Source organism: Pagrus pagrus (genome assembly GCF_965226575.1).
Source record: "Pagrus pagrus genome assembly, chromosome: 6".
In the NCBI taxonomy this organism is placed as follows: domain Eukaryota; kingdom Metazoa; phylum Chordata; class Actinopteri; order Spariformes; family Sparidae; genus Pagrus; species Pagrus pagrus.
Window position 1 is genome coordinate 23,564,616 of NC_140190.1, and position 22,082 is coordinate 23,586,697.

General features: G+C 41.9%; 1 protein-coding gene across 3 annotated transcripts in view; it reads left to right on the forward strand.

Annotated features, from left to right (window-relative positions):
* Positions 1–22,082, forward strand: part of dennd1b (DENN/MADD domain containing 1B) — a 114,927-nt gene that overhangs the window by 48,498 nt on the left and 44,347 nt on the right. For 2 of the 3 annotated variants that reach the window (XM_084354561.1, XM_084354560.1), the window contains exons 6-12: positions 3,624–3,693; positions 5,493–5,573; positions 6,885–6,944; positions 10,782–10,835; positions 11,383–11,493; positions 19,547–19,647; positions 21,900–21,945. In XM_084354561.1, the coding sequence (XP_084210687.1) occupies positions 3,624–3,693; positions 5,493–5,573; positions 6,885–6,944; positions 10,782–10,835; positions 11,383–11,493; positions 19,547–19,647; positions 21,900–21,945 (523 nt within the window). The remainder of the gene's footprint in view (positions 1–3,623; positions 3,694–5,492; positions 5,574–6,884; positions 6,945–10,781; positions 10,836–11,382; positions 11,494–19,546; positions 19,648–21,899; positions 21,946–22,082) is intronic. The other variant, XM_084354562.1, reaches the window with a different exon arrangement.

The following is a 22,082-nucleotide window of genomic DNA, read 5'->3' on the forward strand; positions in this document are numbered from 1 at the left end:
TCTGAAGCATGAAAAAACAGCATTTTAGATATATTCTAGAAGACAAGTGATACATTTGTAAATTAAGTGGCTGCGTTCAAGGTCCTTGGTCAAGCGTTTATTTTCTATTTATTATTTTTTTAACTGTTTTTAATTCTAACATATTACTTATGCAAGGCAGTATTAAGGAAATTAAAGCAGATTGCTTGTGTTAAAAAAAGGATAATCAAAGAAAAACGGAAAAAGTACAGATAATGTAAGTTGTTTATCCTAAAGAATTTTCAGTTAAAATGCGTCTGGTTAAAATCTAAAGCAGGGAGGCCCAGGCCCACAAGTTTATTTTTATTTAATCTATGATGTCCATTGGATGTAAAATAAAATTAATTAAAACAGTTTGCGTGTCTGTGATTGTTGAAGTGCTGGGACCGTAAAATTGTCACCTCTGCTTACAGGAGGAAGTGCGTTAATGAGCAGGACAGTTTTATGTGGACAGACCTTTGTAGTCTCATTGCTAAAGCCGTGGCCGAAAGGGCCATGCGCCCTACAGGCAAAACCTCGAGAGAACAAAAAGAAACAACACACACAGAAAACAATTATAACTGGTTCTATTTCATAGTCTTATTCCCCGCCTTTTCTCATTGTTCGTTTCTGACATTCGCAGGATTTTCTGTGAGTAATTCAGAGATGAAAAAATGTGATTTCCTCAGTTTTATTTATTGGCTGAGGCTTTAGGACACATTTTAGGGACTGGCTTGCTTCAGTTAGTGGTCATTTAGTGGGTCGCCGGAGGACACTTCCTTCCCTGTACTTAACCCCTAACCTGAGAAAGTAAAGGTGTAATGAAATCTTCCACTGAGCCGTCTACAAAGTGTAAGATGACTTACGATTACAGGTGCCTGTGCATTAAAGGAGATTTAAGATTCATCTGAGGAACAGGAATAAGTGTCGTGCTTTGCACCCAACAGGTAGTTTATGGCAGCAGAAGGCTGACACAAGTTCTCCAATGTTAAGAGTGAATAAAACACCTTTACTACGAGTATTTGGAGATTTTGTAAATGGTTATTTCACTCCAATACTTTCTCATATTTCAGCCACATTTGTTTTCCTGTTCACTTCCTATCCATAAAAGCATTATTGTAGGTTCCACTTGCATGGCCCTGTCTTCTGTTAAATATTTCCGTTCTGTTAGGTGGTCTGAGCCGGAGATGGAGAGCACGACGGGCTGTGAGTGGGCCGCAGATTAGCTGGTTCATTCTTTGAGTACATGGCACTTTGAGGAGACATGTGTTTAAAATGGCAGGAGAGATTGCGGGGCCCCCACGCACTGAGCACTCTGGTGATGGATGCCTCTGTCTCTATCGGAGGATTTGCGAAGCACAAACAGATCTGAGCAATGAACTGTGAGGAGTAGGAGTATCTCTCTAAGCTTTCCAAACTTTAACTTTGCATCAACAGAGAGCACAGAGCGGGGGGGTTGAAGGGGAGGGGGGGTGTGAGTAGAAGAAAACAATACATCTTTAACTTATATTCATTCTATTACATTTGAATAAAAAAAAGACCATTACCTATTGTGGGAAGTTGTTAGAAGAATATTGATAATTTGTGGTTGACTGCCTTCACCTCCTGCGATCATGCATTTTCCTCTAAAACAAAGGATTTACAGCACCTTGGTGTAGGAGTGTAATGACTGTGAGATCTGTGAGGCTTGACGGCTGCTCTGACAGCGAGAGTCCTATTTACATCCCCTTCAACTGTGAAAAATGAAGGATTAATGTCCAGAAGCCTGGCTTCTTAAACAGAAGGCAGATAATACAAAGGCTTTGTTCTCTCCCCTAGTCATTATATCAGACTGAACTTTCTCTGCAGTGGTTAAATGTAAACTGACCCCATATGCAGATATTTGGGTTACGTGTTGTTTGACATGGCAGAAATAGGTCTTAAGGTTGATATCCGGTCAGCATGTGAATTAACATACGCGTGTTTGATTTAGTTTCTCCTGCGAGTGTGACCTGATTGCTGTAAATCGTCGCACAGACGTCAAAATATTGGCATGCTAAGAGGCTGATTGTTTCAGACTAATGGTCACTCAACCTCTCTGATTGGTGCGCTTGGCTGCACTCCTCCGGGAACCCAGCCTGTCATTGGCCCCTTGCGGATTTAGCGATATGAAAATTTGCATTAGGTTCACTTTATTGTTTTCTTGTTGTCTGTTAATTCCAGTCTACAGAGCAGCCAGTGACCCATGCCCTGCAAACTCCACAGTCTCCAGCCAACTGCCTGAACACGACTTCACTGGCTTCTAAACTCTCACACAGTCAAAGCTTCACTTACTTATTCATTCATTTTTTATTGTATAACTGAAAAACTGCCCACTTAAGCTCTTGATCGGAATTTTAATTTGAGTCAAATTATTTGTTTTAACGACTCATAACACTATCACTTGTTCACTTGCTGATTTTTGGTGAGCAAATAAGAATCCACTTCTGATTGATTGGCTCATTTGGCCACTAATTTATTTTTCAACCCCTGCATCCAGGCAAGTTAATGAAGCATTGATGGGAGTTTCTGTTTATTTCATCGCGATGCTAAGAAGTCCTTATCTGGAATCATTATTCATGCGCCGTTTCAAAATTGCATGTTAAAACCCCAAACTAAATAAAAATTCAATACCTTGATAGGACACCATGTTTTTTATTATTTGATTGCATAACATTAAACGAGCTGAGTCCTCGCAGCTTTTATGCCAAAAGAAAAATGTTGGCCATCTTCCACCTCGAAAGCAAGTCGACTTGGCCAAGAAAATGTCAACTTTGTAAAGAAAGCCATGCTGCAGATGCTTTTAGCTTATGGTGGGTGTACTTAGTGATTAGCTTTAACACAAACACTGCAGTATAAATTACTTTGAGTGTGTGTGCCTGGTAATGAATTTATTTATTTTACATTAATTGCATAAGGCAACGATTTTTTTTTACTTGTGTGAAGGGCATAAAAAGAGGCACAGAGAGGGGCGGGGGGGGGGGGAGGCAGGAGGCATCTTGTACTGCATTTTTGTTAAGCCTGTGCATCTGTGAGCAGCATGCTTGTAAACCTTAGCATCCCTCCGCATCACATGAAAGCTATGATGGTTCTTTGTTAAAGAATCTACAATCCATTGTTTTTTTTCCTTCTTCCTTCCTTTCCTATTGGCTTAAAGAACAGAATGTCAGGAATGCGTAGCATGTGCAGGGCCCTGGGTACCAAGAATGTCATAATAAGGACTAGATAGCATTTACTTTTTTTTCCCTTTAATTTAGCAGTGACTCTGCTTTGGAGCAGCTGCAGCTTGGAACACAATCAATTATCAATGTCCTGTATGCACTTGATCTTTAAGCGATAGGTCAGCGACACACATACAGTACACAGTAATATTGCAAGGCTATACATAACAAACTTAATACTTAAAATTTGTACTGTCCAGCAGGTGGTAGAATTATTTATAGACATTCTGACGGGTAAAGATTGAGTCACAACACGCACAAAAAAGTTTTCAGTAGACTGACTCTCTGTACAGTTGTTGTACTTTTAGATAAACTGATCTGTTTTGTATTTTTTCATTGTAGAAAATGATACAAAAATTTCCATTAATGCATTTTTCTCTCTTTCAGTTATCTACCATGGTTCGAAATCTACTACAAGTTGCTAAATACTCTGGCAGACTACCTAACAAAACAACAGGTAATTGTCTCTTTTCGATGCATCAACTGTTTATGACTTTAAGTACATATATTTTAAGGTGCCATGTAAGTACGTTACATGAAAAATAAGATGTGGTGGTTCGATTTGACTGAGAAGCAAGCACACAGTTTAGTGTTTTTTTTTGAAACAGCACTGGTGAGATATTTTCCTCCAGTCTGTTCTTCCTCTGCATGCCGCATGTTGTCTTTTGTGTGCAAGTTTTGTTCACCGTCTTGGGCTCGACTTGGCTCCCGTTGTTAGCAGCAACAATGTTGACATTTCACAGACCAAACGCTGATCTGACACTGGAAGTTATTCCTGATGATTTACTGGAAAACAAATCGTTAAGAAAAAAATGAAACCACACACACACACACACACACACACACACACACACAAATGCTCGCACTTCACAAAAGTCTTTTCCCCTGACTATTCACTGCATTGTACTAGCAAAGGGAGGGAAATGTAAAATATGCAACAAACTGGGGAGATGTGCAGCGTGTAGCGCAGAGGGTGTAGGTGATGTTCCCATGTTTTGACTGAAGAGAGAAAAAGAAGGAAGGGAGGGAGGGAGGGAGGCAGAGCCAGGGAGAGATGCCGAGAGCTCTGGGACTGCTTTCAATTGCCATGTAGTCCCTGCTTCTTCCAAGACCCCTCAGAGAGCAATGATCAGGACAGAGAGACCTTGCTAAAGTAGACAATAAAACACATAAACATTCAACAATCACACACATTTCTGCGATTGAAAGAAATTCAGCAGGATAGTTTAATATAGAGAGAGACAGACGAGTAGGAGAGGACAGTTTGTGTGCGAGGAAGAGAGAGACAGAAAGATTGCTGGAAATCCTGGGTGACTGAAGTGTTAGTGTGCATGATTTGGTTTCTATTTACCCCGCTGTCCGTTCCAGGCGAGAGGGAGATGTTGACAGACGAGGGAAGACAGAAGAGCGATGAGGGTTTAAGGCGAGGGGTAAATGAACTGTTTCCCCAGGCCGTGTTGCTGACCATGCATGTGAGCATTGAGCCTCTCATGACAGGAGGCTGTTCGATTGCACACACCCTAACACCCCTCCCTCCCACCCCTCTCTTTCTCTTACTGTATATTACCGCCCATTCCTCTCGGGTTTCTATTTCTCCCTGGCCTGCACACACACACACACACACACACACACACACACACACACACACACACGCATGTGCACATTTCCTCAAACAAGCAACGGCTCGTAGCAGAGTTCCCTTAGAGGGCAAATAGACAAAGAGTGGAAAAACAAACAACAGTGCCCAACCTCTGTGTTCACATTAGTTAGTTTAGTTTGAGTACAAGTTGCAAACTTTTGTCCCCATCACTTCTCCAGCGAGAGGCCCGAGAGTGTAAATAGCAGTCTTGTCCTGGAGCTCATAAATGCTGCAAGAATAATCTCGGGGCCTGTTCTGTGGTCAAGCTAGCACTCTGACGGCTTCTTAAAGCCCCTGTCTTTGGAGCAGGGACCCCCGCTTAATTACTGACAGCCCGCCCTCGGCCGTAAATCAACGCCGCTGGATAATAAGCGTCTGCAGCCCTACACTCAGCCGTCTTTTAACCTCACCATTGCTCGTTAAACATATGTCAGTCGGATGTTTTGGAGCCCTTCAGGCCTCGCTGCAGGATTGCCCTCTGGTCTGCAGCAGCGCCTGTCCCAGCACTGTTGTTAAGATTGACACATAACTCGTGACATCAACAAAACTAGTAAATAAAATTCATGCGTCCCATGTTTTTATGTCTTTTCTTTTTGTTGTTTGTTTCTCTCCCCCAGGAAAATAACTTGAATGACATGCTGAATTCTCTCTATGATCTGCCTGTGCCAAAGCCCTTCACGCCAGTCAACCTGAGTGTGGTAGGTATAGATCTCATATTCCCCCTTATCAGAGGCAAGACAGCTGAGAGTAAAGGTAGAGAGAGGGAGAGAGGGACAGGTAGGTTGCTGTAGTAGTGTGTTGCATCAGGAAAGAGACTAGAGAAAAGCAGAGGAGGCGATAACAGTCGGCTGAAGTAGTTAAAAGTAGAGTGAGAGACATTAAAGACGAAATTCATAATAGAAAAAAGAGGAGACAATGAAGGAGGAATAATAAGAACTAAAATGAAATTGACACTGAGGCAAGAGGAAGAGACAAAGATGGCAAAAAAACCAGACGGAAAAAAAATAGGGCACACAGGCAGAAACTGGGAGAGATCGACAAAGTATAGAGGTTGAAATGGACGAGATAAATGAGGGAACAGGCAGAAGGTGGAGAGCAGGAGGGGGGTTAAGACGCACTCGGTAGGAGCAGAGAGACACAGAGGACCCAGGACTGACACTCTGTTTGGAGACAAGAAGTGGCGCTAACAGGTTTTTGTGTGATAAGCCCGAGCTGGACATGTTTAAACTTGAAGAGTCCTCTCACAACTCGTCATGTCTCCCTCTTATCAAAAACTGAGATGGCTTAACAAGCCCAGGTCCCTCAAAGTCGGCCTGTGTTTGTGTTACCTCTGACACAGTCTCTCCCCCTGTGTGTTTCCAGCTCTTAAATAAAACTCTTAAACAGTGTTTGCTCGCAAAAGCCTGTCCTGTATAAGAAGAATGTAATGGTTTTCAGTGGGTCTACTAAACTCATAATGTTTTGTTCACTAATATCTCTATTTTTGAGTTGCTGAGACTCCTCACCATAATGGGATCAAAAGAGTTTCAGCCTTTGTCCTTGAGGAGCACCGCTCCTTTTTTTGTGGACCAATTAAAACAAGCAACTCTGGGTCTTTTCTGCGGCATAGGTCTCAGAAGGATACGCATCTAATTACACAGTTGAATTTACAGCATAACAAGACTAATATGAGGTAATCAATATGTATCTACGAAGGTTAACAAGGTCAATTAAGATTCCTTGTGATTTATTTTTTTCTTTGTGTCAGTTTTCTATAAGCCTGAATATGTGAACAGAATCTTTTCATCTGAATCTCAGAGCTTCATCGGAGGAGAAGCCCTGGGAGAACAGAGGTGATAGCTTCATCTCTTTTCTGGAGAAGCCACTAGTTTGATATTTAATTGATTAAGCAGAATTATTCCCCTAAAAGAGTGTTTTTTTGTTTTATCATGGCAGCCAAGAAGAAGGATCATTGTCCCCTTTCATGTGTGAACCCTGTTTTGTTCTCTCTCCCTCTCTCATTGTGCAAGAATGAGCAGTTGTATATTGCCACTGGGCAAGTACTGAGAGATCGGCGAAGCACGGAGCCGGTGAGTGGAGGGGAATGAGTGAACGGCAGAAGCGGGAGGAGGGAAGGAGGCTGCTGTAAAATATGAAACCGCTGCTGCACTAATCGCATGGGAGCCGCGGCTTTCCAATTTGGCCAAATAAGCTGCGCTATCTTTTTAAATATAACAAAAACAAACTATCCTGGGCCTTGGTGTATGTTTCTTCTTCTCTGGAAAACAATCAAACTTTGTAAATGATTAATGCCATTCCACACTGCTATATTCTCTCTCTGAATATCAAAAGTTTTTTTTTTTCCCCTCTCTATGTTTAAAGCAAAGGCAATTGTGCTCAAAAAATCTCCTTGATGCCTTTCCAGTTAACCCACTTTCAATGTTTTTATATAAACATGTCTTCGAAAGAACAAGAAAAAAGCAGATAAGCAAGCAAACAGCCAATGAAAGCCTGGGTTGAGTTGAGGAGCATGGTTTGTGATTATCACAATGCCATGAATTTGTAGTCCAACGGGGAAACATTATTTAGCACACAGAGCACAAGAACAGAAAAACAGAGAGATATACAGGATACTGTAGTTACTGTAATGCTATGGGGGTTGTCCTGTGCCTCAGATGTGTTTCTTCGAGTGCCTGATATTTGATTGCAATTTATTTGTTTAGCAACAATAGCTGTTTTATTACGTGTCGGTTACTCTATAACTAGTTTTCTTTTCATTAGAATATGAACATGCTTCCCTTCTCATATGCAGTATTGTTTACACAGATAACTACGCAGCAAATATTTTTTAATTCACTTATCCAGCTCCCAAAGGATTATAGACAATGCAGCATTTAGCTTAATGTAAAGAAAAAAAATCACAGCAGATCAGAAATACGGTGAAAACCTTAAGCTCTTTACCCTAATTGCATACCTGTATTAGAACGAGAGTAACTCAGATTTTTATGATCGACTGTGTTCATTCAATAATTTAGTCCTACTAGTGCCACTAAAAAAACAAAACAAAAAACTTTTTAATTGAGCAGATTAAAAGACAAATTCAGGAAAGAGCACCGAAGGCAAATATAAGTCAGGTTTTATGTGAGGGTTTAACTTAGTGTGCAAATCATTTAAATGTATTTATATTGTATTTATTTTTATAAGCTTTGAATAGCTATTCAGTGTATTTGTGTTTTATAAAGTCGACAGCTAACCACTAACACTAGCTAGCTGTCCAGCCACCTTGTGTGGTTATTTGTGTGTAATGGTTTTGCAGCAATTTGAGCATTTGTAGCAGTAATTCTCTCACAGGAAACTCACCTATTCCTGCGTCTCAGCTAAAGTACAGTGACAAACTAACCAGCAGTGTTTCCTTGAATAGAAAAAAATGTGGTTCAGTGCATCAGAATTTTCACTTGTATCTCATCATTTCATCAGAATGGGCACATTTAAACATGAAATATTACTTCCCTGTTTACTTTTACACATCCCTCCAGGGCAGAAAAGCCAAATAGTTTTGTGTCAGCTGGAAATGTTTAATCTGCCAAAACGTTTAACATAAAATGAACTAGCACTGCACAATATTGAGAAGAAAAAAGAAAAGATTATATAGCGATTATTTGGACTGACACGGTGGACGATTAGTGGGAATGAATAAAACCAACACATTGAAACTGTGATGATTGATTGTTTTCCTTCATCTGAGGAACAAGATTTGTGGGCCAGGGCATCTCTGCAACACTACGGTACTTGATCATAATGCTGTTTTGACACATTTTACCTTTATCAAAAAGTGTTGAAACTTGACCATATTGTGAGTTGGATAATATTTTGATTAATTGTGCAGCTCAAAAATGAATTTATACATTAAACTTTTATATGCAGCTAGCTGCTGCTAGAAACAGGGTTGAAGAGAGCCTCTACTCAATTCTATTAACTTTCTTCAATGCATGTATATTCAAGCGTTTTCCTACTTTTCTTCAGGGAAATTACCTATTTAACTTTGTTAAGGTGTAAAAAGGTGAAAAATATGGCTATAATCATTCAGACATTTAAAAAAATCTGTTATCAGTATGGAGGTACTATATCTTTTGCCCATGAAAAACATAAATTCTGCAAAGACAAAGCTTTGGATGTTGGATCCAGTCTAGTGTTTGTTTTTTGCCGTATATTCATCTCCTCTAAGCTTCTCTCGACTATAGCAATGACCCTCCTCTGGGAATATTACGATTGTTTACTCTTGATAATTGTTTTCACATTTTGCACACTCGATACAAATGCACTACAACTAAATGTCCCAGTGTGAACCGTAAACTAAATCTAATTGGTTACGTGCTGTCATTGCTTTGTCTTTATCAATGCAGTCTGTTAATGTTTTATTTGTTGAAACACTGTCACTAATTAGCATCAGTCATTTTACTGGTGGTAATATAATATTTAGCTGATGATCACAATTTTCCAACTGCTGAATGAATATAGCATTTAGGTACATTTTAGTGTCGGGTGTCAGGACAGTAGTGACCAGCAGCACTTCATATGCTAAAATATACTTGCGATTAAACACTGTAGTTACAGGACAGTGTTGAATCAGTGGTTGGGGTTAACCAACAATTTTTAAAAATGTCACAGAATCAATTCAAATAGTTTGTCACATAAACGCAAATTGTCTTGACGCTGCTTGAAACACGAAGGTGAATTTTTCTTTCTAACATTGTCCATATTTATACTCTCTGGCTGTGATGGGCTTTCTCTCTCCTCTTGTTCTCTTATGTCTCAATAATCAGAGACATGTTTTCATTTGTGGTGGCGATACTTTTGAAATGATGTTTGCATTCTCTTAAACATGTTGTTTGTCATGTGATGTATTACTGTTAACTTGCCTTTTATTTTATTAAGCAGGTTATTTTAAGCTATTCATTATTTCTTCCTTTCTACAGATTGTTCTTAATCAAACTATGGGCCTTGACTGTAATGGTGTTTTGCATTGTTCAGGTGTTGGGTGTCGTTCGTTCTCCCACAGAGGCCAAATACATTAAATACATTCTCAACAATTAGAGGAAACACAGACTCTGTATTTTCCTGACATTATACGTTAGATGATTTTCATTACAGGTAAAAAAGTAGTCACGTGGCTAAACACTGTGAAGTTACAGAATACTGAATTAACTTTATTATTTTATTTTATTTTCACATTTAATAACGTGAGAGAATCTGCCGCGGATTTAAGCAAAGACCTGCAACAGATGGTTGAGTGAAGGCCAGGAGAAACGCAGGTGCACCAAGGATAGAGTGTGTGTGTGTGTGTGTGTGTGTGTGTGTGTGTGTGTGTGTGTGTGTGTGTGTGTGTGTGTGTGTGTGTGTGTGTGTGTGTGTGACACTAGTGTGTTTCAATTGGTGGTTTGTCTACCTGTCTCCAAACAGCACCTCTCTCAGGCCCCTTTGATCTGAACACTGAACCTGCCCTGCTCTCCCAAAGTGAGACAGGCAGCCGTGTGATCCTTTAAACAACCTGTGTGAGTGTGTCTGTGCGGATGCACACGTGCGCTCATGTGCACGTATGCTTTTGTCTGTGTGTTGATGCTCCGCAGGCCTATTTAATGCTTAAATAAAGACTCAGTTTTCCACCGGAGACATCACCCCAGTCTGTCTCTTTGGGGAGCTGAGCTGCTACTGAGCTTTCTCTGTTCTGTAGGCCTGATAAAAGCATTGCCACAGTTCAGACACCAGCTCAGCAATTCATATAGACAGAGCTGAAGATAAGCCATAAATCATAGAACAAAGTGAACGGCCTTCACCCCCCCTCTTCCCCTCATTCTCTTCTCTGTGAGTGGTATGCTTCACTTGTGACCTTCTCTCTTCTTTCTCCTGAATGTTTGTGTTTTGTGCAGCACTCCTACTTCATCGCCCCGGATATCAATGGACTGCCAACTATCCCTGAGAGTGTGAGTACTCACGGAAAAAGAAAAGAAGGGAGACAGAAGGAGATAAAGAGAGATCCCTCTCTTCTGGAAACATGTCTGCCTCTAATCGCTTTTAATCAGATACACTTGTCACCTTTTGAAATTATTGCATCATCCCCTTGTTTTAGTTTTATCTCCTGTGGTGCTCGTACTTTTAATGTCGAAGTTCAGTGATCGCCATGGGTATTAGAGGATTCAAACTGCACACATGTTCTTTGTTGATTTTGTATTGAAATTGAGCAGCCCAGATCTTTATGGTAAGTTACAAGGGATGAAAATGGTCATCAATCTGACAAAATTAAGCAACACTAATTGATGCATTATGTATTTTATGGTTTAAATTTGTGTTTCTTAGCCATGTATTTGTGTGTAGAGATGGAAGTCCTTTTCCAGCCAGTACTGTATGTCTGTCTTTACGGCACACTCTGGCACTCTCACAGTCTGTGACATTGACACTTTATTGTAAGCAAGTTGTGCAAGGACAGTTTGTTATGTACCTGCATATCCTTCTGTTCCTGTCTATCTCCAGAGGAACCTGACAGAGTACTTTGTGGCTGTGGACGTCAACAACATGCTCCAGCTCTACGCCAGTATGCTGCATGAACGGCGCATCATCATTACCTCAAGCAAGCTTAGCACTGTGAGTCCATTCTCTCCGAGTCAGTGTCTCGGCTGCAGTCAGTTATCAGCTCTGCCTTGTCAGGCAAGTGGGAGAAACATAGGTTAGGAAATACTGCAGCCAGTTGAAGGATGAGTTTCTTAAACATTTAATCGAAGTTGAGGTGAAGCTTAGATGTTAAGTTTTTGTGTTTTCTGTATGTTAATATAGAATTCACGATATAATAATATGAGCAACAGTCATAGAGAGTCCTGTTTGCTATTTTTGGCGTCATATCAAATTCAGACACCGATTTGCCCTCTTAAAAAAAGTACATAGCTCAAATATTGGGACTGTTTCCTAGATTGAACATGATTCTCTTCATCAATATTCCAGCAGGATATCAAACCCTAAGTAGTACGATGAGAGTATTTATCTGACATGGCTACGCTACTTGTACAGAGAGAGTTGAACTGATCTCTCTGCACTCTCCCCCCCCCCCCCGCCCCCCACTTCCACCCCTCTTTGCCCGGGCATCCTGCAGTCAGACAGCCGCACTATTACCACGCTCTGACAAGCTGTGAAATCCACACTAAAGCTGGATTATATTTGACTGTTTGTCTTATAACTGCAGCATATTAATGGCCAGAAAGCTTTAAATTATCCGTTATTGCTTGTCCTAACTCTCTCATATAATTCAAAGTCCCCTCTGTCTGTCTGCATGAGGGAGGAAATCTCTCTGTGTCTTTCTTCCCCTCTTCCTCCCTCTGTTCCTCATTCCATCCTCCCCCCCTCCCGTTATCTTTGTGGCTGATGAGGCAGAGCCAAATGTTTATGACAGATGAGATGGGAGAGGGAAGTGATGTCATCCCATGTCCCTATCTGTATCTGTAGTGTAGCTGGTCCTGCCTCGGTATCTACAAGGCTGCAGAATGCTGAACAGCCGGAGGGGCCTGTGGTGGTGATGGGTGCTGGAGGGAACGGTACCCAAGCTCTCCCATAGGAGCTATAATCAGGAAGAGCTGTAAAAAATTACCAAGCCCTCTGAGAATTTCACCTGTCTCCCCTCAGCTCCTCAGACCAGCAGCACCTCCGCTCGGGGTGTGGGCTGCACACGGTGCTGTGACACAAGAGTTACAAGATGTAAATTATCAGACTCAAGGGTGAAGGTGTTTTTCTTTTTTAGCAGGAAGAGGGGGTGAAGGTGATTTTTGCCCGTGATTTACAGTTTTCTGCAGCTCGGAGACTAATCTTGGCTTGTTTTTCTTTAACAAATTTATGCCGACAGGATTTTTTAAGAGCTTCCACGTCAGACCTTTACCTCTGTAAGCCTTTTATCCTCCGCAATCCTTCATCCACTCATCTGTCTATCCATCCGTCTTCCTCAGGGAGAGGTGTTTTGGTTTGGTAGCGATGTATGTCAGGCACTGTAGTACAAAGGTATTTTTCACATCTCCGCTGGGATTACTCGCAGGCCTGATGTTATTACTGCTCCTGTGATGCGTTATTTTTTGCTTCTGCGTCAATTGACCTCTGAGTTCAAGTGCGAATGGCAGCCATGATTCTTGAAGCCAGCTATCCGAGTGTATATACACTTAACTGCAAAGAGCGCAGCTCATTATCCACACCACTGTCTCGTGATCAAATATCTTAAAGGATGGGAAATATATAATTAATGTCAGAGTTTGTCAAAACGTTTGTTTAAGTGAGTGTTAGCAGTCACTGCATGGACAGGTAATATTTCTATAGTCTGCTCACCACAGATAGATGATGTATGAGCCGAGGTATTGTTAGTAACATCGTTAGTACCATCCAGCTGCTTTTCACCACCTCCGCCTGTCCAGCCTCTCAGCCAAGCAAAAAGAAACGGGGAATAGAAAGTGGAAAGAGACACACACACATACAGTACACTACATTTATTCTGCCTGCTCTAGGTGCTGCCTCTGTTAAAGCCCCCGGTGAACCCAGTGTGTCAGTCTGCCAGTACATGGCCGGCGCGTCTCGCAAGCAGCCAACAGCAAAGGAATAAATCATGATCTTACAACAATGCGTCAGTTGACTTATTGCTGTTTCGTGACCGGAGGTGAATGGTACCACTGTTTTAAAAGGCCGTTCGGCGGTGGCGCAGGGGCGGGAGCCAGCCGAGCGTGCAGCCTTGTCATAGGGCCGTATAATAGGGCAGCATCGGCCCTTCCTCTAACTAGTCAGTTGGGAGGACCCCCACCACCAACACCACCATCGCCCCCACCACCCTCCGTGTCTTTCATCTGCCGAGGCCCCCCAGCTCTCGAGCCCAGCCTCTGCCCTGCCTATCGCCCAAACTCACACAGCCCGGCCCCAGCACCGGCTGACAGCAGCCCTCTCATCAGCCTGTCAGGCCTATGCTAACAAGGAGCTATCCATCCACCATGCCCTAGAGTGCCAGCTGTCTCTCTGTTTCCTGCCTTTTCCTCTGTTGTTCTTCTCCCCTCTTTCCCGGACTTCTCTCTGTCTCCCTACTTTTCTCTCTATCTTAGTTATTCTTCCTCGCTGACATATTATTTTCTGTCCATCTGTCTCTCACTCACCCTGGCTATACCTCTCTTTCTCTCTGACTTTGCCCCCCTGTTCCTGGGTGTCTTAATGCATCCCTCAGTTGTTGGGCATCTGCAGAACATCGGGACATCCTCCCCCCATCCTTCCCCTCCTTTCCCTCAATAGACTTATCTCAGCCCCATGCCATGTGTCTGACTTAACGTGTGTGTCATGCCGCTGTGGCCGTGTATGTGCATATGTGCATGTTGTGGGTGTTTGTGTCTCTTTCGCATGCATCTGTTTGTGTGTCTTCTGCACTCACAGGTGTTAGTGCCTTATGTCTGATGTCTTTCTGCGAGAGAGTCAGTGACTGTTTGTGCATGTGTGGGAGGCCTGGCGTTAGCTGTTACCTGTGTCGTCCTTTGTGCCCTCTCTCTCTCTCCCCGTGCCACCTACTTGTTTGTGGCACACCTGCGTTGTGCCGGGCCTGACACCGGCGTTTGTCAACAGAGGGAGAAGCAGAGCGCGGGTAATTGGTGCAGGGGAGGGGAGAGGGAAAGGCTAACACAACGATAAACCAGCAGGAGAAAACAAGGGAGAGGTGGACAGACGGACAGCAGGAGGAAAACAGAATGAGGAATGAAAAATTGGGATGAAAATGAGGCTGGGAAAGGAGAGGAGAGGAGTGGATTTGGAGATTGTGTAGGGACAGGGTTGGAAGGAAAGGCTAGTGGAGGGGAAATTAGTGTTTGAGGCTGGTGTGAAGAGGTCAAGAGCGACTCTGTCGATACCATTCCTCCTGTCAAATTGAATCACATTGCCTGCAGCAGCAGCTATTTGTATCCAACAGTATGTAAGCAGAGGGATTGAGTATTGTTATGTTCGTTCTGTTTAACATGTGAAAAAGATGCATGTGGGCCTCCACAGGAGCAGTTTCTGCATTTGCTGGCTGTTTCTCTTCAACATGTCCAGTAGCTCAGGTAAAGAGGAATAGTGTGGGTGGCAACACACTACTTACTGACAAAGTGTGCGGAGCCCAGAGTTGCAGTGCTGAGAAGATCTGAGGTCTCTGGTGGGTCCAGGTCTTTAAGAAAACATCTCTGTGGAAGGGTTGTGTTGTTGTTCAGACATGTAGAGCAACAAGCTCATCTGAATGTGATCATGTATAAATATGGAGGGCTGTTTGATGGCTAGTGAACTGTCAGAGGAGCTTGGGTAGCTGCCCACATGAAGTTACCTACGCCAAGGAGGTTACGTTTTCTGTTTGTTGGTTGGTTTGTTTGTACACAAAAAACTACCAAATGGATTTCCACAAAACTTGGATGCAGGATGGTTCTCATCTCAGAATAAACCCCATTAACTTTTGGTGCGGCTCCAGCTAAAGAGACAGGTCCAGGAATTTTTTTCTTTCTTTTTTTAACATCGTTTTTTGACATTTTAGTTCATTTCTAATAAAAATGGATCCTGATTTAAAACAGTCAGTTTTATTTAGGTGGCTGGTAGTGAGTACAACTTGGTGCAGATTCTAGATCTGATGATCTTAAATTATGGTTAGACAGTTATGGATGTTTTGAAATTGAGAGTGATACAAGGCTAGTTTGATAATGAATTAGGCTTGATTGAATGAAAGGCGAGTGTTTTGCCTTGGCGGAGGTATGCGCTCTTCTTGTTAACATTGATTTTTTGTTAACTGTGTGACTATGTGCCATAACTCAGCTTTTTGGTTAATTTCATGCAGAGAGATATTAGCTGTGTCCCTATTCCATACTACATACTGATTCTAAGCAGGTTTTAAGTATGTGGTTTGTTCACAGTGCACAATTAGTTGTGACACATTTAAGTAGATCAAACAAGTGTGCGTACGAAAACCACCACTTGATTTCCAAGTGTGCTGTTGATGGACATTATTGTCCCACAATGCAATGCACAAAGGAAATGGAGGAGCTGCTCACAGCTGGAAAATGTTAAAACAAATTGAGATGGTGGTAAAACAGCTTTGTGAACAAAGCAGAAAACAAAAAATACTTTTAAATCTTTGAAAAACATTGGATGCTTATTTGTGAGGTTTAATTTGTTGTGACGTTTAAGCCGCAGCTTGATTGATATGAATTGCACATGCATTGTTTAATTTCCTCTTCATGTGAAATGATTGGATGTTTTTATACTTATGCCAAAAACATTATGGTTTTTTGAGATGTTTTCTGTGTAGGTCTTACTGTGTACTACCAGTGTGTGGTGTGGAATGGGACACAGCAGTTGAGTCACACTCAGACTCCATTATTGACAAAACTGGTGTTTGACCTCTTAGCTCAGGTTCATTGCTGCTTTCTTCAAAGTTGCAATGCAGATTATCTTTCGTTATCTCTTTAGTCTTTCTTCTTTTCTTCTCACCATCTTTTATGTCTGTCTTTCTGTCTCTCATTCTGTCTCTGCGTCATTCAGTCCCGTTGAACGGATCTGGGAAAACCAGTGTTAGTGTGGACACTTTCTGTCTCAGCCAACGCGCACCAAGAAAGCTCTCAGGACAGAACCAAAGACCTTGACTGCTTTTTGAAGCAGGCTGTCGCTGTATAATCGGTTAGCTTCTCTCAGAGGAAGGGGCAACACACACACACGCACGCACGCACACACACAGTGTGAGAGGCAGGCAGCCCCTCATTACCGGGCAGAGCCCTGGTCCCTGAGGACTGGACCCAGCACCTAATCCTGTATTTGTTCTTGGGGACTGTATCTGTGATTCTCCATTGAATGGAATATTAAGCACCCAGGTCTTTTGTGGAGCGTGTAAGCCATTTGGCTCCACTCATCTATTATTTATCAGCCTGGCAAATATTTTATCAGCCTTAGCCTCTCATGACCCACTCTCATGTGAAGCCCCCCCTGTAAATGAAAAAAAAAAAAAGACTGGTACGATTTCTCTTTTCCCACTTATCTTCCTTTTACTTTTTGCCTCATTCGTTCTAAAACCTGAACAAGGACACGGGGAGTTGTATTTAGCCGAATTAGAGAAGCAAATATGTGAACTATTCCTCTGGAGTTCCCTCCAAGCTGCCTTATCTCAGGCACACTGCCACCCCAATTGCTTTGGAGATAGCGAATAAAAGAAAACAGAAATCTAGATTTGCTTTATAAATCATTATCTTAGTTTCAGTAACCCCCTCCCCTTTCAGCCAACTCCCTTAAGCCAGCCACCAAGCCTGGGAAGAAGAGAAGCAGGGATAGAGACTCCTGTTTTCCCTTTCAACCTGAGAGTAAATCATGCCAGTTGGGGGGCTCACCTTGAGGCCTGGTGGAGATAATTGGAGTTGGTTAGCGAGGTGTTCTGTGCCATTACCTCCTGGTACCAGCGAATGGCTGGGGCTTGTCTCGCACTCCCAGAGGAGGAATACACTCGCCCGTTGGCTCTCCACTTAGTGTGTGTGTGCGCGTGTGTGGGACACATGCACATATGTGTGTATGTATATCCGCAGCCGGATCGCTGACCTCTCTTCATCACAATTTAATGGCCCCTTACCGTCAACGCTTTGGAAAAAGGGAGAAGGGTGCGATGGTTTTGATAGTAGCTCTTCCACCAAGTGCCTCACTTTCACACATTAATATTCATAGCATTGATTTATTTTCAGAATTAACAAAAAAACAAACTGTTTGCCAGGGAATTAATCCTGACAGGAGCGTGGCATTGTTGTGTTTCATTTGAAGACGGCAGGCAGCGGAAATATGCATATGCAGATCCACAGAGCAAGACACCAATTAAATGTTGATTAAGTCCTAACTATTGTGGGACTGTGTGTATGAGAGACTGCACGGAGACAATAAAAAAAAAGATCATCGCTTTTTTTCCAGCCGATATGAAAAATGAATGCAGTTAAAACAAACATGCGGGGAGGGAGGCACATGGACACACGCAAACAAACACACACACACACACACACACACACACACACACACACACTGTTTGTTGTAAGCATCTCAGATGTCCGAGCTTGATGTTTGGGTGGATTCAGAGGGTGGGGCCCTCGTTCTCGTTCTCTGGCAGCGGTGTTTTTTTAGCCTGATTTCAAGCTCACCCGCTTTTGGCCGGTCAATTGTGACACTGTGTGTGTCAGTGAGCATGGGGTCTCCTGGTAGTTGCGCGTGTGTGTGTGTGTGATAGTGTGTGTCCGCTTCACACATTGACTGTGAAGCTGCAGCAGTATAACAGCGGCTGCTGCTCTGGGGTCCCGGTGGTATTGGCCTAGCCCGCAGTCTCTCTTGGCTAACTCATGTTTCATTCTTTGGCAATTTGCCCTAATGAAGTCCCGCAGGAGCCCCTCAGACCTCTGTTCTCTTTCCATATTTAATCATGTTATTTTAATCTGGGGGATGAGCTAACGCCTCTTTCTCCTGCCGTGTCTGTGTGTCTGTGTGGGTGTATGTGTGTGTGTGTGTGATGCAGGTCATTACTATAGCTGGGTTTTCATGAGATGGGATGTCAAGGGGGGATGCTGGCTTTAAGACAATGGGAGACAATGACTTTAATTTTATGTGTAATGCTGGTTTGACAATGTAGAGAGCTTTTTTGAAGGGGAACGTCAGCTCCATGTGTTTGCGTCTCATTATTTGTTAAAAAAAGAAGTTATTTTCTCTTTAATTTCTAGGTCAGAGTAGTTGGGGTAATTTTGATCTTTATGATTACTGTCAGCACTGTTTTGGGCTCCTTTTGGTGCGTTTGTGCAGGTCGCAGCACAATCCACACTCTGACATTGAACTGAGAGGCAGTTAATTATCAACACTGGGCTTGTGTTTGCCGTTCATCTTTGTGTTTAAAACAGGTTAAAATCTGCACTGTAAATTGTTTTTTCCCTTAATGCCATGTGCAGTAGCAGCAGTATAACTGCAGTGATGACCCACCACAAATGAATCACTGTGGAGGAAACACTGGTTTCATGTTCCCTGTATGTAAAACAAGTCTTGCCTTTCTTCTTGTCAGTCTTTTTAATACTTCTCCTTTCACCTCCTCATCAATCTTCCTCTCCTCTGCTGTGTTTCTGTCATAAGTTTAAGACAAGTGGTTGATCTCCAGTTTTCGGTCTGTTCTTTTCTTCCTACAACAATAGCTCTCAGGTCGTGTGTTCATCACAACAGCACTAGACATGTCGGCGTACCATGTTCTTTCTGAGGGCTTTTGTTAGTGAGCAAGATTAAAGGCCAACTCGATGAAATCAAACATACAGTACATCGACACATCAACACAAAGCATCACAACCTTGATCAGACTTTTAAAAACAGGTTATTAACGGGTTATTGTTTGGAAGGGAACAGAGCTGTTGTATTCTCTAGACTTCTTCGAGATTTTAGCAGTGTAGAAGTGAGCTGAATAAGTTGTAAAAAATATATTAGAGAGAAAAGAAGAGGAGCTGTATATTTGGCTCAAATTTATTGTACTATTTTTTGAGTTGTCGCAGTTCTTTCTTAAAACTGAACTCACACAAACCTCCAGCAAACAAACGGCACAGAGAGGTATTTTTGTCTCTTTTTCTTAGTTGTGTCGCCTCAGAAAGTTGTGTTGAGATTGTTATCTCGCTTCTATCTCTCTCTGTAGTTAACTGCATGTGTCCATGGTGCGGCTGCTCTGCTCTTCCCTATGTACTGGCAGCACATCTTCATCCCCGTGCTGCCCCCGCATCTTCTGGACTACTGCTGGTAAGTCTGACCACCTCTGAAACACACACACACATACACGAATGCCATCAGGATCTTCATGATGAATGTTCACACCCCCTCCTTTTCTCTCTCTCTCCTCCTTTCTCTCACTTTTCAGCCACCTTCCGACTCGCACACACCTGACACGTAGATACCTATGCACACACCTACACCGCGCCATGTGTGCTGAACGTGCACCGAGCTCTGCCACTAAAACCTTGGTGTAAAAGTGCCGACACACGTGTTCACACGTTCTCCCGCCCGTTCTTCCAGTTCTTCTCACGATTTCTCTCGTGGCGCACTTTCTCCTGTGTGGCCCTTCAACATAATGAACGGCCCGGTTCACCTTGCTCCATATTTCATGGCAGTGCTAACACCACGTTCTCATCATGTTAGCCCTCTCAGGGGTTCATTACCACCCATCCAACGCAAATCCAACAAATCTGAATGGACTTCATTGAAACTGAATGGAGAGTAGAAGTAACAGCTCATCTACAACTCTACATGCGTTCAGGACAACTTCAGATCCGTACATGTATAAAAAAATGCAGAGTGGAGAAGTCAGATTATGTAAAAGGAGCTGTTTTTTGTCGAATCAGTGCTGATAGCTCATACAGCGCAGCGCTTTACCATAAGGGACACATCAGCTTCAAAAAGCTATTCATCACTGACAGTAAAATGTGATTTTCAACACTCTGTGAAGACTCATCATTATCTTATTTAATCACAGGGGTGTCCTCCGTGCACTGATTAGATAACCACATTATATTAGATGCTCTGTGTGCATGTATCTGTGTAGATGTTGATGAAGGTCAGTACTGTATATTCATGAAACGAAGAAGACGGCGGCCAAAGTGCAGGGCTACAGGCCTGCTGTTTGTTTTGCTGTTGCTTTAAGTCGATTACAAGCCTGTGGCTTCTGAATCATTCTGGCCTGGAACACGCTGACCCAAAGCTATCCGATTATTGCTGCCTCTGTAAACCTCATCATAAAAATGGTTTCTATTATTTGACTGTTTTCGTTGATTTTATTCATCATGGTGGATGGGAAACATACTCTATGATTCAACTTTTCCTTGCCACTAACTCTCAGTATGAAGATAAATGTCTTATAAAATAAGAATGACATGATAATAACCATGCAAAGCATATTTTTGTGATGTAAAAAGAAAACTTTTACCACTTAACTGGAAGTGTTCCAAGTCTTTCTATACTTTCTGAGTCTACTACTACGTAGAGGAAAACTCCATTTAATGTCCTGTAAAAGGATTTATTGTTGTTATTGCGAACACAATTTTTTTAATCATCACAATAGATACAGGCAGAAATAACAGTTGTAGAATTAGTGTTATCTGTGTTCTCATGTTTTGTCTTTCCAGGTGAATTGATGCTCACTGACAGCTGAGTTTGATCGTTTTAGACAAATTGTACAAAACAACTTTGAATGACATTTTAACTCTTGAAGACACAAGTCAGAGAAAAATACATACAAGTACAAATACAAATACATATACATACAGACAATTAAATACATATAGAGATATAATGAAGAAAAATTTTCTCTTTTTTACCCTTTAAACTTTAACATAACTTTTGTTTTAAGCACCAGATCAGTTTGCTTGTCCTGCTTCGTACACAAGCCAGTTGATCTAATGTCCCCTGATCTAATTGTTTCCCGTTATGAGACTCATGATGGTTCTTGGGAAAATAAGTCTAATTTTCAGCCTGCGGCCGAGCCCATCGTGTAATATGATGTGGTTAAAGAACAACATATGAATGATAATTAGTTTTGCTTCCGATTGTAAGATTATGTTGTGCCATGCAAATTAAAATGTGCATTTCTGAGTAGCTTCGATGCAAATCTGTCGCACTATTGTAGTTTTCACAATTTCTAGCTGTTGATAAAATAGATGTTACTTTTAAAATAGTCTGAGCTTTTATCATTTTTGGCAATATTTGAAAGATCTATGGAAAAATCCAAGGTACAGGACAGTCGGCTCATATCTCACCATATCTTGCAATTTTTTTCAGACCAGCTGTCAAAAAAGTAAAAAGTTTAGTTCAGTTTATAGGAATAAGCGACACATGTTTATGCTAGCTATAACTTGATAATTCACTAAAGAATGAATTAAATGTCAAAATCATTCAGATAGATCATTTTGTAGTGTAGCCGCTATAAATATTTCTTTACTTCATGTCACCATCTGATATCAATATTGCTCACAACTTTGTTTCCCTCTCTCCATCCACAGTGCCCCCATGCCATACTTTGTGGGAGTTCATCTTAGTCTGCTGGAGGTATGTTAGTTGATCTGTGTGCATGTGTATGAATATAAATGTGCATGTATATAAATGTACATAATTATACTGTATGTGCATAATTATACATGCTGCTGCAAATTGATGTATACTGTACGTGCAAATTCTGTACTGTA